We start from the raw sequence: 21,034 nt of genomic DNA, 5'->3' as shown, positions 1-21,034 counted from the left end.
TCCAAACTTTTGAGGTAGTTTAAGAGGTCTGAATGTCATATTTTGATACCACTATGTCACTATGTATTCTCCCTCACCTTAGATTGTTGAGTGAGTGATTTTCTTTAAGTGTGAACGAGTAGGTTGTCCAACTTCGAAAGCTTCAGAAACAAACATACACAAAAATTAGTGGTTTGTGAATTAATTTTTTGCATGATAACCTTAAGGTAAATACACATTTTCACCTATCATAAACTCAATCACTTTCATCCGCCCGGTTCAAGATTACATATTCTTGAACCATGCTTTATCATCGAAAGTCTTGTTTAAGAACAATCCTTTTTAAACTAAGACTTTAACAAAGCTTGTACTTTTAACTTTAACACAAACTAATACTTTCATGAAGACTTTTTGAGGCATATTCACCACATTAAGATAAGTTTCTTAACCAAAATCAAGATATCTTAAGCTAAACTTATCATTTTAAAGTAAGCTAACTCGAATGAATTCAATAAAACTCTTTGGTCATCTCAACACATTATCATTCGTAACCACAAGGGTTGCTAGTGTTGATCATCTAACCAAGAACAACATATTAAAAGTTAACATTTTAAATCAAGATTTCTTAAGTTAAACTTACCACTTTAAAGTAAGTTTATCTTAACAATGTTCCCACTTTAACTAGTTTACCATCCAAGACTTCATAACACTTGAAGTTTATAAAGTCAAGACTTTTATAAGTCATCTTTTATCCCAAATTATTACTTGAAATTGGAAGTCAAAGAATATCATTTACTAATCAAACTTTTAACACATAATACTTTAAAACAACACTTTTGCAACAAAACTCATATTTTTTCTTAATATGGTTCTTTAGTGTTGATAACACATCCATTATGCATTACTAACAAAACTATTTTACACTTTAAAAAATACTCAACTCATAAACATTTTGGATTTCAAAGATAGAAACTAAACTTTTCCTAAACACATATAGGCCATGATTTTTTGACCTAATGGCAAGAAAAGTTTTGGTTTTTCAACTTATAATTAAACATATTAAAGGTTCCTTTGATGTACACATCATCGCCTTTAAGCCAAAAGCAAATGGAAAAATCCGAAAATTTACTATTCTAAACTTGTCTAAGGCTATGGGTTTTCAAGCCAAAAGCAAGTGGAAAAATCAAAACTTTACATGATTTAACAACTCTTTAAAGGTTCATTTTCTGTAAAAATCACCACCTTTAAACACATTCAAACTCCAATATTATATTTTCTAGTATTAAATAGAAAAATAAATTATTCTACATTTGTTCAAGACTATAGTTTTTCAAGCAAAAAACAAGTGAAAAAATCCATGCTTTAGATGGTTTAACAATAACAAAATACTTGAATCCAAACATTAAAATGAAAAAGCCTCATCAACAACATAACTAAAATGATAATTATCTACTAATGAATGTGGAAGAGAATGCGAAAACAATGAGAGATTACCTTGAAAGCTCTTTGTAATGCCTAAGATATAAGTGAGAAGATGAGTAGCAAAATGTTATCCATCAAGGCCAAGGGTTGCCTTTTATAGAGAGAATAAATCATATTTTTGGAAGAAAAAAAATCAAAAGGGGATCTCCAAAATCTTGTGATGTAAGAGTTGATGAATGATTTTAGGGATTTTGTCAAAAGGTTGTACTTTTGCTTCTTCTACAAACAAGCTTGACTCATGGATAGTGATGCGACTGATGCGATGAAACATCATGATTAAAACCATACCCGATTATGGTCGGCTAAAACTCGGTCGGAGATTAACAATCTCCCGATTTAGGGTTACATTTAGAACATCGAAACTTGGGTTTCAGAGTGCAAAATATATAGAGATGAGTTATGGACAAACTTAGCATCTATTTTGACTCGAAATAATATTTCGAAGCCAATGGCGCAATCGGAATTTGATTCCGAGTTACGGAACTCAAAAATCACCTTTTGGGCCAAATGTAAGGTGAATTTGGGTCCGGAAGAGGCCCGAAGACTTTCAGTCTTAGAAAATTATGAAAATTTATCACAAATTAGGAAAATTTATCACAAATTAGGAAATCACAATACAAGACTAAAACTCAATTGAGTTTTAGCCTAAATCAATACCGATTATTTTCTAGAATTAATCGCTTATCGATTAAATAATTAATAAAACGTGCATAGAAAATTACGATCTTACAAGTGTTGTTCACAATGAAAACACATTTACTTTTTGGCCTATTTGAAGAACTAGTGAAGCCTTATACCAATATAAGCATTGTTGGTATATATTACTTCTAATAATTAACTTAACATACTAACTATTTTTCATTACCAAATACTATAAAAATGGATTTAAAATTAGATTACAAAAGACAAGAATATGAAAAAGAAAATGAGAGAGGATTTTTGCTTATGGTATTTTTATTACTCTTTTGGCAAACTTGTCACTCCTATTCAAATTCAAGATTACAAATTAATTAGGTATAATCAACAAATATCTTTACCAAGTAAAGAAAACAATTACCAACAAAATGTTGGTTTAGTGATGTACGTTCTCATTATATCCTCAAGATGACTAAGATCAAATGTTTGATTTTTGGGAGTGTCACTTGCTAGGAGTAAATGTGTCAAAATGGACGGGTTCGATCGGGTCGGTCTATCAAAGTCCAAAAATTTATAGGATTTGGATACCATAATATATATTTTTTAGTCCAGACGAATCGAGTTATATTAAAACTGGATTCGGGTCGGACTTATCCTGGCGGGTTCAAACTACACATTTTTCTTCTTTTTCCTTTTTTAGAACCTTTGACTTGGTAATAAGCCTTAGGTAAAGATTGTTTTAGGTCATTGGAGCCCAAATGCACAAACAAGCTGTGCATAATCCATTTGCATGAGTACTTTCATTTGTTTTAATTGTTGTACATTATTAGTTACCATATGAGTTCAAACTCATGACTTATTCAAAAGCATAATTACATTATAATAATGGCATTGAGAAGTGAACAACAATGGTAGTTACATTGAACTGTACCATTGTGCAACTAATATTGCTTTGTGTTAATAATGTTAACTAAATATTGGGAAGAATTTATATAACAGAAATGTGTGAAATGAATTATAGTACAAGAGTTTGGGGAGGAGAGATAAACTATTTTTAATTTTTAATAAAGCAATTTACTAAAGCAACCTTAAATCACCTTTATTAATGTAAAGCAAATGAGAGCTATTTTGTTTAACTTTTTAGGTACACATTGCTAACATATTCCTTTATAAAAAAGAGAAATATCATGTTAGCAAACCCCTGTATACAGTGGCGGAATTATAGGGGCAGGTGGGGGCTCCTGCCCCCCTGAATTTTTACATATCGGAATATATTTTTTGTTCCACAAAATGTGTCAATCCATATGCTACTTAAAAAATAATTAATTATTAAACTTTTAAATTATAAAATATTTTTTACTCAATCATAACAAGTAACACATAGAGTAATACATTTTTTTGGAAAAACACATACACTCCATTTACCTAAGCCCAAACAATATTTTTATGAAGATACTCATTCGAGCTCACATATTTCTTTAATTTGTAGTTGATAAATAAATATAGTTCAATTTGTGTATCCTTCTAAAAATTATACACAACTGATCTAATTCTTTTACATACGTAAATGATAATGTTGTTTATAATAGTATGATTTCATTTGAATTCGAAACCATTTTACACATAACGAAAGAGATTGTGTTGTTACTATCAATGGTATCTCTTACCTTCTGGGTAAGTAACTAATATCTTTTGAAGTTTATGATTGTTCCTCCTAGGGCCTTACACCATTAGACTAACGTATTGTTGATCAATTATATATTTATTGATATTATATATTCTAAGAATTCATTTAATATTGATTATATATGTATTTTTGTCCAATAATTATATGTTATTGATTTTAATTAGCAAGAAAATATTAGTTTGAGATGTCAATTTCAATATTTTAGTCTTGATGTTGTTAGTCATTCAAGTTTCAAAAACTCTCAACCATATATTATTAGTCATATCTTGTTTTATCAAATTATTTATTTTATCTTAACTATTATGATTGAGCTAACATAAATAATTAAATATCATTTTCAAGAATATAAACAACCAAACAAAATTAGGTAGGAAGATAAAAGATGAATTTATTATACACAACATAGTGATTAATATTGGAAAGGAAATAATTGAAAATTTTACCATTAACTAACTCAATTTGAGTTACAAATTGTAATTAAATATTATTGCCCCTCCTAAAGTTTATATCAAGATCCGCCACTGCCTGTATATATGTTAGCAAATTTCTATATATACATACATCTTCAATCTTTACCATTTTAGTTGAATTCTTTCTTTGGAGGATTAGTACGAATGGTTTTCCTTTATAAAGACATGTAGGTATTGAAATCCTCATTGGAGATGGGAACATAGATCATGCATTAGGGATGATATAAAAATTTCACTTGTGCGCACTTGTAAAAATATATGTAGTGTGTATCTACAATAATAATTTACAATTGAGAAAAGTTACATGATACCCACCCAATTGGTACTCACACATTTATAAATTTATTTTTTAATTATATATTATGTTTTTTTAGATTATATATTATCTACTTTATTATTATTTCCTAATAAATTACATTGATCGATTTGACTATAATCATAAATCTATCATATAATTATCTTATTATCCGTAAAAAAAATCATATATTAATTATTACAAATATATACATATATAATAAAAATTAAACATCTATTAGGTACCCGTGGATATCCGCTACCCACATACATAGATACTCATAAATAATATGATTTTGAGAATAGAAAAATACTACGCATGCTGGCCCGACCCATGATGCACCCATGACTAATGAATTCATTTTTTATATAAAAGTAATTGGATTTAGTTTAGTGGAATACATGTTAGTATAATCCTAATTGATTAACAAATGATTGACTTTATGAATGAGAATGAGTATGCATGAGTTGGGTTTAAAAAATGTATTCTCTGCACTGCCTCCTTCTATCATTTTTGGTTCCAGACCTACCATAGATTTACACAGATACCTGTTGGGTTTGTAGAAAAATAAAAGAATAAGAAAAATGATAATAATGATTACAAAAAATAATTAAAGTATAAATACACAACTTTAAATTATTAATCAAATATAATTTTTTTACTAATATAACATAATCTAAAATAAGACAATAAAACACATGAAATATCTAAGATCTGTTTATTAACATAAGCTTATAATTATGGATTAATAAATATAGTATTGTGCTTAACAACTTAACATCATACAATTATGACAAAAGTATATTTAGCTATGTTAGTACATATATATTTAGGAACTGAAGGTTTGTGTATTTGGAGTCTGGGTACCTCATTACCCGTACCTGAATCCATTTAATGAGTTTTAAAATCTTTCATCTCAACTATTCGCCAATCCAAAAACCATGAACCTAGACCCGATCTTATACAAGTATTACTAGCAGGTGCCTAGACATCTAGATACCTAATGCCATCCATATTCATGGAAGATACATATGATTAATAATCTAATGCTAAAATAAATTTATAGACAACATCTTTCATTCTTTCCCAATTTTTATTTATTATTGGATTGATTCCATTTTGAGTGTTGAAAAGCTTTGGACATTTGGGGCTTGTAACTCCCACAACCTAATAGTTGGACCAAACCAAGCCCATAAAAAATTGTTTGTCACCCCAAAACCCTAAATTGATAACTAATCCACACTATATATTCAATTTCCACACCCAATTCACCACAAACCCTAGCAACTCTGTGAAACTCATCTCAATGGCAGAAACCTTAGTTCTCCGCGGCACATTGCGGGCCCACACCGACGATGTCACCGCAATCGCCACTCCAATTGACAACTCCGACATGATCGTAACCGCTTCTCGCGACAAGTCCCTAATCGTATGGCACTTAACTAAGGAGGACAAGAATTACGGCGTTCCTCGCCGCCGTCTCACCGGCCACTCCCATTTCGTCCAAGACGTCGTCCTTTCCTCCGACGGCCAGTTCGCTCTCTCCGGTTCCTGGGACTCCGAGCTTCGACTCTGGGATCTCGCCGCCGGAACCTCCCGTCGCTTCGTCGGTCACACCAAAGACGTTCTCTCCGTTGCGTTCTCCGTTGATAACCGTCAGATTGTCTCCGCCTCACGCGATCGTAGCATCAAGCTATGGAACACTCTCGGTGAATGCAAGTATACTATTCAGGATTCCGAAGGTCATTCTGATTGGGTTTCGTGTGTTAAGTTCAGCCCTAACACGCTTCAGCCGACGATTGTTTCGGCCTCGTGGGATCGGACTGTGAAGGTTTGGAATTTGACCAATTGTAAGCTGAAGAACACGCTTGCTGGTCATGGTGGTTATGTGAACACTGTTGCTGTTTCGCCCGATGGTTCGCTTTGTGCGAGTGGTGGGAAAGATGGGGTTATTTTGCTGTGGGATTTGGCTGAGGGGAAGAAGCTTTATTCGCTCGAAGCAGGTTCGATTATTCATTCTCTGTGTTTTAGTCCTAACAGGTATTGGTTATGTGCTGCTACAGAGTCGAGTATTAAGATCTGGGATTTGGAGAGTAAGAGCATTGTTGAGGATTTGAAGGTTGATCCCAAATCTGAGGCTGATGCTAACACTGGCACTGGTATCGCCAACAAGAAGAAGGTATTTGTTTTAATTATTTTTTAAAGTTAATTGTGGCTGTTCATCAATATTGCTTTAACATGATCATTGTTTTAATGGAAATTGTGGTTACATTGTGTTTACTGATTGCTGTAGTGGGCAATTGTGGTTACATTGTGTTTACTGATTGCTGTAGTGGGCAATTGTGGAAACTTAGAAATTGTGATTGCGGATTGTAATTGAAAACACTGGATGTGGCTGTCTGATTTCTTTATGTGCATAATTTATGATATCACATTGTGATATTGTTTAACTTTTGATCCATTTGCTGATCACGATTATTTGAGAGCAGGTTTTGGCAGCCGTCAATTCCTATGGTTTGTCATGTTTGTTGATTCATTTTATATGATGTCTTGCTTATAGAAGATTTGGGTTGATGGCTGCTTTTTACACTATTTTGTTGCTTTGATAAGGTTAAATACAAGTCAATGTTGCGCCTCGTTTAATTTGATACATGCTTTTCCATATATTTTATGGCTATCAGTTAGTTTATGCTTTGGAGGAGTTTATATAATATAGTGAATTGTCCTTGTGGATTGGTGTTCCCTCATTACCCTGTTATTCTTATCTCTTTTGAAATAAATATTACTTGTTTTCAATTGATATGAATATCTTAAAAACATTGTTTCGTTCTTTAGATGGAAATATCTTTAGTACTGAATAATCTGGAAGTTGTCAAAGTAATTGGGCCCTGAATGTGTTGAGGGAACTTTGTTTTTAATGAACCTGTTCCTTGTCTAAGTTTTCTTTTACAATTGAGTCAAAGTCAAAACAACAAATATATATTGAATTGAACGTATGCTTTGTGGTTTCGCCATGATTTTTACTTTTCATTATTTTCTGCATGGTATTTGTAGTTTTTGTGAAAACCTTATTAGTTTGGAGATTGTGACTTTAATTTTGATGAAACTAGAAATGATCTACTATTTCATGTTGGTTGGTATCTCTCAACCAGGATAGTCACCTCCTATTTTATATAATTTGATATGATTATGTCTGTTTTCATTGTATTATATACTAAAATGGTCATAATTTTGCGTTCTTAGATGTTCTTATCATTGATTTTTTTGTTTGTTTGCAAAATGTATGTTTTTATTTCAACCCATCTATTGATTTGTTGTTTTTCTATCACTGCCTTATAGGTTATCTACAGTACAAGCTTGGCCTGGAGTGTTGATGGAAGCACCTTGTTTAGCGGGTACACTGACGGTGTGGTCAGAGTGTGGGGAATTGGTCGTTATTAGTAAAGTACTTTCTCAGTAATTTATGATGCAAATCTGTTTTGTTTAAATTTTGAGACAAAATGATGTAGAACCTTAGAAAGTTTTTAGGTTCTTTAATGCTTTAATCAAGTTTCATGTCAAAGACAAAGGCTTTTTGGCCTTTTTAATGATGTTCACGTTGGTTCTTACATTTCGATATTACATCCTATCTTAGGTAATCACGCTTACCAATTTTCCTTTACTATGGAATATGGTGCATAATGTAAAACTGTGCCTTACTTCGCTTGTGTTCCATCGAAGCTTTAATTGTCAGACCCAGTTTGTAAATTAGATAATAATCCGATATGAACATGCATGAAAGCCCTTTTTAAATTAGTTTAGTTGTGGTTATGGCTTGTGAGAAATTGTATATAAAACATTAGTGGGAAATTGGTGTCCATATTGTAATATTACGTATATAAAAAATTATGATTAGGATTTGTATTTTTTCATTCCTGATGATCATTCTCAGAATGTAAAATCTTTAGCGTGAGTACAACAAATATAATCTTCTTGGTTGGAGTCTACAAGTGAATGGAGTAACTAATTTTTCATGATTACTGTTGGTAACTGAGGTGCACATTAAGTCAGTCTTACACGTACATTTACATTTTTCTAAGCAAGCTTAGCCCATTCAGGAATTCAATTGTATTGGTGAATGACTTACACATTTGAGTAAAAGTGTAAACACACAACTAATCAACACGGACTGTTTTTTAAGAGATTTTTAGTATTTCCCCTTGTATGAGAGCTCTGGCATCAGTAACACTGTCTCTGAGTGCATGTAACCTCTTGTATGCTTCAATTGGCATTTCTAATACCGTTTAACTTATCTTATTTCAACATACACTGGTACACATACACTTAATAATGCATTAATGCTTACTTACTTGGTTCCTTATTCTTTACTAGCCCTTGATGGCATGAACAGTAAAGTGCAAGCATGTTTTATCTACATTTTTTGTATACAAATGAGTCATAATGCATTAGGCTTATTTAAAATTTTACTTTGAAAATGGGGTTTAACTTTGCAAGATGTTAATTTTTTTTTGCATTAGTTAAATAGTACACCCAATTTAAATAAGTTTTTTGGCATAAATTACAAGCAGTAAATTGCACTCTATAATGGTAATCTGCATAATCATACTGCAATCACAATTTAAAATACCAATTACAAAACAATCAATTTAAAAAATGACCATTTAATTTCAAAATTGGTACCTCCTCTTTTTAAATTAGTTGTTTTATAATCAATTTTAAGAGTCTATTTTTAACTTAACAAGTTTTTTATGTAACAAGGGTGAAATTTTAACGTAAAAATATATATTTTACATTAATATATTTCTTTTGGCTAATAAGAGGCATAATATAAAAGACGTTACAAAAATACAAAGGGGAAGGCTTTAAATCACCATGCATATGAAACACCACTACCTAGTAGTTATCTGGACGTATCAGCTAAGTGAAACTAACTAAAGGTTATTACAAATTTAAAATAGTGCGTGTTGATTTTTATTGTTAATAATGAACCAACTCCTAAGCCCTAATTAACAAGTGTTATAGACGCTAGGTACATCAATTGAATCATTGAATGAACTCAACAAGAGACAGGTTTTGCATTACCTTCATCATACATAATATATAATATATAATCTCATCTTCCTTATATATCACCATTCAGCTTCTGATCTCACATCTCATCAAAATTGAAACAACACTTGAAGGTGCTCTAAAGAAACATATTACAACTAAGATTCCATGACATTTTCTTTTTTCTCTGCATCATTCATTCACCCCCAACTCCTCCCTATTGTCACCAGAATGACACTGTTTGATACCATACTCTTCTATGTAAGTAGCATCACATCTCTATGTCTTTAGTTATACACATGTTATATTCACTTTTGATAGTAAGACCATAAGATTACAGGTTGAAATCCCGTAAACAGTCTCTCCTCATGCAGGATAAGACTGTGTGCATCTACACTTTAATGCATTGGACCGCTCCGTTTTATATTATAGTGACTACTTTTATGTGCTATTATTATTTGTATAGGTGATACATTTTGTGGACAAGGTTGTGTTGTGGCATAGGCTACCAGTATTATTGGGACTAGCATACTTAGGAATTAGGAGGTACTTACACTATCGTTACAATCTCCTTCATGTTGGAGGAGACAATGGCCACAACTATGATTCAAAAGAATATGCATATAGGACCTCGGACGGTAAGTGCAACCACCCCACAGACAATTTGGTTGGCAGCCAAGGAACTTTCTTTGGCCGGAATATGCCACCGGCGACGTTGGATTATGGGGTAAGTTAGCCAAGATCTTTAGTATTGTGAATTATTATTATTAGTCCATAGGATGTTTTATAAATTTTTGTCTTTACATGAACTTAGAGAGGTGAGTTTGGCGCAACAATAAGATTGTTGCTTAATAATCACGAGTCTATGAGTTCAAATCATGGAAATAGCCTCATCCTATGATTCTTCTCATATTAACAAATATAAATTGTGATGTTTGTATGAAGTTTCAAGATCCTCACCCAACATTGGTTGCCTCAAAGCTCCTAGCAAGAAAGAAATTCAAAAACACAGGGAAGCAATTCAACATGATAGCTTGCTCTTGGATACAGTTCATGATTCATGATTGGATTGACCATTTAGAGGACACTAAACAGGTGATGGTTAACAAATTTTACTAGCAATATTTCTTCACAACAGAAATTACTACTTGTATAAAATTTATGGAAATTTGTTGGAAAAAACGGTATCATTTTTCCATCTTTTGTGTGATGCAAAATAAATACTTGTGAAAACAATATGCAGTAAGAAAAATAGAAAAGAATAGCATCTATAATTTAAATGTAGAAAAAATTCCTCAACTTAGAGAAGTAAAAAAAGAGCATATAACTTAGTATAGAAAATATCTCCATTATTAAAAAAAAGTAGAATTACAATAAATTACCCTCTAAGAGTATAATGTTTAATCTCATCTACTCATGAAATACAATAATATCTCTCTAGAATAAATCTCATTATGATCTCTCTAGTCTCTCATTATGAAGAAAGAGTCGGATTAGAATAGACCACTCTAAAATGATGATATGCCACGAAATACGCCACAAAATACAGTATTTCTCTAGCATCTCAGAGATGATCTATCAAATATTTTAGTAAGATTGATGTAATATGTGATTGCTTTTACCAACTACACTCTATTTATATGCATTGGACAAGTGGTATGGTTGTGGTGCTTTCTTGCCTTCCATTCCAAATTCACTTCCTTTCACTCCAAATAGAATTTTTGGTTTATACCTCTGCTCATGAATTATAGAAGGAATCCTTACAAAATCCAGTGATAACTCTGTGAAGAATTATTGAATTGTATTTAAATAATGCATGAAATGCAAAAGAGTTTTGTGTGATTTATAAGTTGGTTATGAACCCAGATCACCTATCCAAAAAACCTGTGTCCCTTCCTGTTCCTATCCAATCAAAGTACACCAAGTAATATAATTATTCATTTCTAATTTTTCTATTTAATTTAATGATGCATTTTAATTGGTCTGATATATTAATTGAGACACAAATGGGGACAGAGGATCTTCATTCAGTTCGTTATTGCTTGTTCTCTGTCTTGACACTAAATCAGTCATGTCAAAAACATGACAAAGGACTATAACTGAAAGGGTAATTTTATTGTCTAACTTTGTCAATCAATTATGCAAAACTATTGTATGCTTTTTTTGGGTACTTATTGTCTTAGAAAATTGCATAATTCTTGAAACAGGTGGGAATTAGAGCTCCTGATAGTTATCCAAGTGGGTGTCCTTTAAAGTCTTTCAAGTTTTTCAAGACTAAGAAATTCAACACAAGCTCTTCATATATGAAGACTGGCTTCCTAAACACAAGGACTCCTTGGTGGTAACTAGGACTGAACATTTATATCTCCATTAATGACTGAAGCACAATTAAGTTCAGCAATTTTTTCAATAAAAAGTTCAAAACACTCTCTTCTTTTTGGTCCAACAACAAAGTGGAAGAGAGTTTCTTGCTGATAGAAGAAGAATAAATGCAATAAACAAGACTACAAGCAAAAAAAATCACATTTTAATGTATCCTTGTAGGTTGTAGTGTACAATTTCACATGTTTTTTTTTCTTCTTAAAAAAATTTCCCTTCCTTAGTGTAATTTCTACCGACCTATCTTTAGGCATGCACCGTTGGGTCGAGGTTCATCTCTTCAAATAAAGATAAACATGTTGGTGTTAAATAGAGTATACAAATACAAAAATCAAAGTTGTTTCTCATTTTCCACATATCTACCATGTTTTCCAACACTTCTATTTCATTTTTCTGTGTGGACTATTAGGGATGGAAGTGTCATATATGGGAATAATGAGAAGGGCATGAGAAGAGTGAGGACATACAGAGATGGAAAGCTGAAGATATCAGAAGAAGGGCTTCTTGAGCATGATGAGAAAGGTATTCCTATCTCAGGTGATGTTAGAAATTGCTGGGCTGGTTTTTCTCTTGTACAAGCATTATTTGTCAAAGAGCACAATGCAGTATGTGATATGCTAAAAGTAAGTTAACGTCCATCTCTTGTACTACTTGTCTTTGCTAACTTTGTCACTTAAGGGTCTATCTGCAAGTTGAGTTTTAGAAGGGAATGAAGGAAAATAAAAGACTTTGGAGTCACCTTACTATTGTATTTCATTGCTCTCAAGTCTTCCCTTTCTTTTCTCCTTTAAAACTCAACTCGCAAACAGACCTTTAGGAAACATGAATACGAGGACACAAGTATGATATGACACATATATGAGGATACGAAAAAATTGTAAAAGTATAGAACATGACATTGTTATGGTAAAAAATATAAGATTAATATCAAAGCAAAAGTTTTATATTAAAAGAGAGGAAAGATGTTTTAAGAGATAGTATGATAAGAGATGATATTGTTCATCTAATAGTTGTGGCAATTTCCTTTATAACTGCATGAGAATTCAAAAAGTAAATGTGTGAAGTTGTAAAAAACTATTAGAACTTATAAGGGACCTAAAGTGTCTGATACTAATACTTGTCTGACACAGACACAGACACAACAAGAACATGGGAACTATTTTGAAGTGTCAGTGTTTCATATCTTAGCACTAATCTTATCTCAAATAATGGTGCATATAATTGTTCCTTGCTTATAGGTATACTATCCTGACTTTGATGATGAGCAGCTCTATAGGCATGCAAGATTGGTGACTTCAGCTGTCATTGCAAAAATTCACACAATTGATTGGACTGTAGAACTCTTAAAGACTGATACTCTTTTGGCAGCAATGAGAATCAATTGGTAAGTCTAAGAGGCATTTGCAAAAGGATGTAATTAGAAAGAGGAAGCAATATATTGATATAAAGTAGTATTTTTTGCAGCTATATAGTAATACTTATTTCTTCTCTTTTAGCAGGTATGGGTTTTTGGGGAAGAAATTTAAGGATTTATTTGGAAACATTTTTGGACCCATACTTAGTGGATTGGTTGGTATCAGAAAACCAAGAGATCATGGAGTTCCCTATTCACTTACAGAAGAGTTTGTGAGTGTTTACAGAATGCATTCAATGCTACCTGAGGAAATTGTCCTTAGAAACATCAAGCCTACAAGTATAAATGGAAAATACAAATGTCCTCCAGTACTTGAAAAGTATACACTGATCCTTTTGGTTTAATAACTAAAATTTTGTTTTTTTTATTGTTTTGTGAAGATTGAATCAAATAAATATGAACATTCCGGATTACCATACATTTTAAATGTTTCCCTCACCACATTTGCTTTAAGGGGGAGTGGTGATTATGGGGGTTGGTTGCTACACCTAACATACATGGATTTGCTGTCCCAAACCATGTCCCAGACCAAAGATATCAAAGAAAAAACAGAAGAAATAATAAATATTTAATTTTTTTAATTGACATGATAGATTTTCATTAGTCTGGGACATGGTTTGGACAGAAGATCCTTATCGACACTTAACCTGCATTTTCACTTTAAAGTTTCCTGCTTTGTTCTTATACTAAAAATGAGAATCTGTTTCAAAGAGTGTTAAGTTTAGTGATGAGAAGGGTATCTAAATTCAATTGCAATATATTTTTCAGGGTACCAATAAGGGAGATGTTGGGTAAAGAAGGTGAAAGAAAGCTATCAAAAATAGGAATGGAGCAAATGCTAGTATCCATGGGTCATCAGTCATGTGGTGCAGTTGCATTATGGAACTATCCAACATGGATGAGGAACCTCATTGTTCATGACATTGATGGAGAAGATAGATCTGACCCTGTTGACATGGCTTCCATGGAAGGTATCTATCTCCCATCAGCTGCTCTTTTTGCATAGCATCTTTGCATGCACTATTTGTAGTCTTATTGTTGGTGCAACAGAAGCTTGCGTAAACCACAAACAATCAAATAAAAGGCATAAAAAATAAATAGAAAAGAATAATACAAGAGAGTTTGTTAACAGAGTTCAGTCAATTTGTGCCTACGTCCCCGAGGGCGTTGAGTGACTACGAAGATATTATTAGAGAATAAGGATTATAAACTCTAGCATACCGATGGACCTAAATGTCCATGAAGTGTTTCTAATTGATACTTATAACTAGTGCGATGCATATTATAAAAAGGTAGTTGAGTCCAATATATAACATTGTTGTCTCACCTCCCATTCAAATACCAAGCAATATCATATAATAACATATTTCGAACAACTCAACACTTATATAACTTTGTCTAACATGATGAATCTTCTATTAGTTTACAGAGATAGAGAAAGGGAAGTTGCAAGGTATAATGAATTCAGAAGGAACTTACTAATGATTCCTATTAGCAAGTGGGAGGATTTAACAGACGAGGAAGAGGTCATTGAAGTTCTTAAAGAGGTTTATGGAGATGATATTGAGAAACTAGACTTAATAGTAGGCCTCCAAGCAGAAAAGAAGATAAAAGGTTTTGCTATCAGTGAAACTGCTTTCTTTATTTTCCTAATGATGGCTTCAAGGTATGTCCAATTCTATAGTAACAAAAAACCACTAAACCGAAATCACCAATCATTGACTTGTGCTTTTACCTTTAGGAGGATAGAAGCTGACCGGTTTTTCACATCAAATTTCAACTCGCAAACATATACAAATAAAGGACTTGAATGGGTAAATAGAACAGAGAGTTTGAAGGATGTTATTGACAGACACTACCCAGAAATGACTAAAAAATGGATGAGGTGTTCAAGTGCATTCTCTGTTTGGGATTCAATACCAGATCCTACAAATTACATACCTCTATATCTGAGACTAGCCCCTAAACAGTGATGTTTGATTTAGAACCTCTATGCAGCTAAGTCAATGCTATACTGTCATGAAATGGCCTTGTAGATTAATTTTTTTTCATTTATATTTCTGTTCCAATCCCACAGTTATCATATATATAGTTAATGCTATTTCTTGGTTCTTATTTTACTCTGTATGGTGTGCAAATTTTGTTACAATTTGGACCCATTCCTAATGTTTTATAAAAACATGAAATACAAGCAATGTTTGAACATTATAAGATGGAACATATGTTTTTTTCCCACTTCTGTGGTTAATTTATGGTACTTTATAATATTTGTCATATTCTGTTATGTTTATAGAATAACAAACATATAATAGAACCTATCTATTATGTTTCATGCTGTGATGACACAACTAAACGCTACCATAAATTTGGATCCATTACTCTTTAAAATTTATGAAATTATATTACAATTTAGTTTTGAAACTGCATGCAGATCCTAAACAGTTTTCTTCTATTTCACACCCAATGAAATAACAGACAGCATATACAATGCATACCTATTACCAACTAAACAAAACAGCACAATCAATATGGCTTCGAACAAGACGAGCCAATTGAGCATAAGGGAGAAGCCATATGACGGATTCAGGGATGATGGGCGGGGAGAATTCTAGCCTTTGTTCTCTACTCTATCATCACTTTTAACATGATAACTCATCACAATCCATATTGTTCCCCTGTTACATAATCAGCTTTAGATTCTTTGCCGCAAAACTCTGGTACAACTATTTAAAGTTGCTATCATAAGTTGGTTTTATCCAAAGCAAACCAAGATAAATAGTGATGTGCACTGGCACCATTATTTCGTAGATATTGAACCTAACAAAGCACCAACTTTTAAAAGCTGCAACAAGAAAAAGGCCCCAACTTCATACCGCAAAGTCGATAGTGACTAGCAGACCGATGCTTGCAATTTGCAACAAGTCCGTTTTCTATATGACCAAACAACAGAAAAAAGCTCATTTGTCTATCAGGTAAACCCCAACTTGTGATGATAAGCAAAGTACAACCCGTAAGAGGTGAGGCTGTTTCCAGGATTTAAATACATGATCTCATGGCCACTAAGCAAACAACCTTAATGTTGTGTCAATCAGCTAACAACATAAACCTAACAATGGGCAGCTTCAGAGTACAACTCATTGATCTTCTCCCCACTTTTCGGTAGAATAAGATACCCTTTTTATCAGAACTTACACTAATAAATTTACTACCATCTGGACAATATCTTACACAATTGACAAAACTTGAATTATCTCTGCACATAACCAAATTATTATGACATCAGTTATTTATCAAGACTAATCCAATAGGCAAAAAGGATTGAAGAAAAGAGAAGAACATACTAAAACAGTTGAATTTGACAAAAAATAGTTCCATAGAAATATTAAGGTGTAATATATTCACATGTTTAAAGTAAAAAAAATTCTTGCTTTGAAGATCTATCAATTAACACTTTTTAAAATGAAATGATCAAATATAAAAATTTAAGCCAACGTTCAACTGTTTTGGTACTACTTAATAAGTACTTTAAGTATAGAGTACATTGTATAATGTATATCTTGATCCATATCCCATAAATTTATTTTCCATTTTCTTTTTACTAAAGAAAAAATCATACTAAAATGCATGAAGGGGAATGTATGTGATATTGATCAATACAAAGATCAAAATACAATATGTGCTTGAATGCAACATACAATCATACACTCAGATTAAATGATTTACAGTACAGCATCATTAACTTTTAAATATTATAACCTGTGACACAGGTAGGTTGAATCTAAATGGTGGTCCTTCACAAAAGTTCACCAGAAAATCCTCTCCACGTGTGACAATATAAAAAGGTCTTGTTGGTTTGTATGCGCAACTGAAAACTAGCCTTGAATGGCCATCAAATTCAGCAACATTAGTTCCGGAATCCCACCTATCCGTTGTAGAGTTCATCAGACTTCAGAGTAAATATATCAATAATAAAAAAAAACGTTGTTCGAATAAAAAATGTGAAGAAATAACCACAGATCTTACTTAAGATTGGAAGAGGAAAGTAAACACATAAAATATATGATCGTAACAGAGATCCTATCAAATATTAAGAAAAATTAATAATTCTAAACATATATAGTTATAAAAATAGGGTGAGGACATGCTCCAAGAGTTTAAACATACTCTTCATATTCGCCATGAATTCTAGGGAAATTTTATCGTTTATATTTACTCACTAATTCAAACCATTGAACCCTATAACAGATGATGACTAGAATATGGAGTAAATTTAAAAAAGTTACTCTTATACGTGTATCTCCTCTCATAAGAATAATTATAAACATACATATTGTATTTAAATAGATTAAATTAAATTTACAAAAATTATGAACTAAATTAAAATTAAAGACTATATTTAAAATATTTTTCGGAAGAAACTATATTTAAAAGATTAAAAATAAGTTACTAAATAAGTCTAATTAGGGGAAAACATGTATACCATTTTACGTAATAAAACATTTTCTTTTAATTAATAATAACTTTAGATAGTAGTTGACTATTCTTAGTAAGCCCATTATCTTTAAAAGAAAGAAAAAACCATTGGACTGAAAAACCCTATTCACTTAACCCACATATTAAAATTTGAACAGTGTTTTAGGGTTTAGATTTTGTCACCACATAAAGCGTTTTGTCTTCTTCTAGTCTGTCTTCTCTTCTTCTTCACCAACATTCTTCCTCTTTAATTCCCGTCTCGCTTTCTTTGTTCCAAATCTGATATAATGAATCACAAAAATCGTGGCACCATTGTTTCTTTCTCTCTAATCCTCCTTTCTTCTCTAGATCGCCGATGATTTCACGATTTCACAATTTTCTCAGTGATTTTATGAGTGTCGGTAACATCATGATTTTGCAGAATCGTGACTCTTTAACTCCCTAAAAAACGTAGGATCAAGCAATTCCACGACGTAAATCGTGATCTTGCCAACTACGGCCACAATTATTTAGAGGTGAGTGGACAGATACATAAAAGCACTAAACAATAAAGCGTGGGGCATTGTTTCAAATTATGGACCAAATCACTTGATACAACTATAATATTATGATGACCTCCACAAATGCATCCATGCAATTGTAGTATGATATTGAATCACAATGATATGGTTGGATCTGACCACAATGCAACTACATATGTCCGCATCAAAATTATAAACATTTTTTTACCACAAAAAAACCACACTGAATGGCTGCAATCAGCATGACAACGATGGAACCTCAAGTTAAAAAATGGGGTATTTAGAAGACCATATACTTAGCTTATGCTCTTATGCAGATAAACTTATGACATTCCTATAAGCTCTTTTAGCTTATTTCAACACGTTCATAAGAAAAGATTATGAAATTAAGCTTGTTTTAGCTAAATTCAAAATAGCTTATTTATTGAATAAGTGCTCAAGTTGTTTATGCAAATGTACCACAAATAATAAATCCAAGCGAGGTTAAACAACAATAACATAAGGGGAAATTAGAAGAGGATTTAGCTTAATTACAACTATCACCTTTTTTTTTTCTTTTCATTTTATTTATTTAAATTATAATTGTCTACCTTGGTGTTTATGTTGTAAGGAGTGTAAGTGTAATTTCAACATAAACACTAAAGAAGTCATAGTAATGTACATGCATAAGATATGCGATGCACTTGTTCCTTACAATATTTCTTTTCGTAGAGTCAATCTGAGTTACAAAATACGACTTCAAATGTTGAGATGTAGGAGGTCTTATATATCTTGAAAATAATGTCATAGTTCATGTGTTATGTATTAACATTGGAAAAAAAAAAACAGATGATTTTATACATGTACATAGATAAATGCATGACGATGATTCAAAATGCAACACAAACAAAATTAAGATTATCCATAATCACAATAAAATGAAATTACAATCAAAACAAAGCATGATTGACTTAGTGATAAGTGCCAAACATACCTAAAAATCATACATTTTTATGACACTTATCTTAAGCATAATTGAGAAAAACCAACTTAAAATAATACTTTTGTATAAAATATCACAATTTGGTATATTTGTGTTTGTATTGTCTTTTTATATATTTGTGTTTGTATGGTAGAATGATAAACACTTATATTCATCACAATTTGCTATATCACAACTTAGAATGAGACACTTCACCAAAAATGACCAACCAAAAATAGGAATATCCTTTGTTAACCCCTTTGAGCCTTAAAATAAAAAATTTATTTTCAAAAATCAACCCTTGAGCCTAATATGGAAAAACAAAAATAATCTCCTATACTTTTCTAAGTAAAAAGAGGTTGGCCAAGTACTAAGTAAAGAAAAAGATCCAAAATAAAAAAAAAGAGTGAAAAGAGATTGAGAAAATTAAAGAGAAGTACACAAAAAAAGGTCAAGAAAAAGAATGATGAAGGAAAAATGGAAAAAAGTTGAAAGGAGAATATGTTTTTAATGAAAAATTAATTTTACTCTCTTTTAACTTTGAAAGTATATTTATCCTTTGATAGCCAAGCCTCATTACAACCTAAATAAGACCTTAGTGATTCTTGAAAAATTTGTGCAATCAAAGTAAGTGTTAAGATGAAAAACAAAATTAAATTCTTGCAAATCAAACAAGTTGAGTTTTGAGTGAAACACTTATCCCATTTGGTTACATTTTTGAACTTGTGTGCACAGAAACACTTTTGTTAGAAAAGTATTTGCTTAAGTCAATTGTTACACATTTTTTATAAAAAAAGCATCTAAATTCTTGTTTGAAACATATGTGTCAAGATTCACAATTCATGAAAAATTTCATTGAATTCTATTTTTGACATGCTTATACATTTTGAAATCATGTTGATTATCATCATCACTTTTTAGCCAAATTGATTTTTCGGATAAATTTCACCTTTTGTTTGAGGACAAACAAAGTTCTAAGTTGGGGGGAGTTTGATAAGTGCCAAACATACCTAAAAATCATACACTTTTATGGCACTTATCTTAAGCATAATTGAGAAAAATCAACTTAAAACAATACTTTTTGTATAAAATATCACAATTTGGTATATTTGTATTTGTATTGTCTTTTTATATATTTTGTAGGAAATAAAATGAAGAAAAGAAGAGAAAATATTCATGGAAAAAAAGCAACAAAAGTCAAGAAAATCAAGGTGCTCAACCAGGCAGCTGAGCGTGGAACAAGCCCCGCTGACCTGACCTGGCCACCTGCCTGACCTGGACCAAACTGCTCAACCAGACAACTAAGCGGACATGCTTAGCTGCTCAGCCTAACACCAGACTAGGCCTGGCACGGTCAGAAATGTGCTTGACATGGTCAGACACGAGCTTGGCACAAGCCAAGCTGCTGAACAAGCTGCTCAGCGGTCAAATCAAGCTGCTCAGCGGAGAACTAGACTCCTGGCTAGATCAGCAAGCACCAAGCCACGTCCCAGTCAACACGGTTAGAAGCTACTGAACAAGCAGCTCAGTGGTGAAGCAGGTGCGCTGGGCGGTGCTTACCAGACTTGACTTAACCATCAAGCAAACCATGAAGTCATCCATGACCTCACCTCAAGTAGCCCACCATAGGCTTTTCCGAAGTAACGCACAATAGCTAGGTCTTATAGCCCACAACTAGCTTTGGTGAG

General features: G+C 32.2%; 2 protein-coding genes across 4 annotated transcripts; both read left to right on the top strand.

Annotated features, from left to right (window-relative positions):
• On the top strand, positions 5,811–8,190 carry LOC109331622 (guanine nucleotide-binding protein subunit beta-like protein). Its single transcript, XM_019566242.1, has 2 exons — positions 5,811–6,728; positions 7,889–8,190. The coding sequence occupies exons 1-2, from the start codon at positions 5,856–5,858 to the stop codon at positions 7,988–7,990; spliced, it is 975 nt and encodes a 324-aa protein (XP_019421787.1). The 5' UTR covers positions 5,811–5,855; the 3' UTR covers positions 7,991–8,190.
• Positions 9,670–16,179, top strand: LOC109330607 (alpha-dioxygenase 2). 3 transcript variants are annotated; one of them, XM_019564856.1, is made up of 10 exons: positions 9,670–9,859; positions 10,065–10,325; positions 10,544–10,693; positions 11,806–11,936; positions 12,387–12,600; positions 13,216–13,361; positions 13,474–13,710; positions 14,160–14,362; positions 14,814–15,057; positions 15,133–16,179. In XM_019564856.1, exons 1-10 carry the CDS (start codon positions 9,767–9,769, stop codon positions 15,362–15,364), a joined length of 1,911 nt encoding a protein of 636 aa, XP_019420401.1. In that variant the 5' UTR covers positions 9,670–9,766; the 3' UTR covers positions 15,365–16,179. The 3 variants fall into 3 exon arrangements, with proteins under 3 accessions (XP_019420401.1, XP_019420400.1, XP_019420399.1); XM_019564855.1 differs by having other exon boundaries at positions 11,806–11,939; positions 13,477–13,710; XM_019564854.1 differs by having other exon boundaries at positions 11,806–11,939.

This window comes from Lupinus angustifolius, chromosome LG17 (genome assembly GCF_001865875.1).
Source record: "Lupinus angustifolius cultivar Tanjil chromosome LG17, LupAngTanjil_v1.0, whole genome shotgun sequence".
In the NCBI taxonomy this organism is placed as follows: Eukaryota; Viridiplantae; Streptophyta; class Magnoliopsida; order Fabales; family Fabaceae; genus Lupinus; species Lupinus angustifolius.
This window is presented reverse-complemented; position numbering and strand designations above follow the sequence as displayed.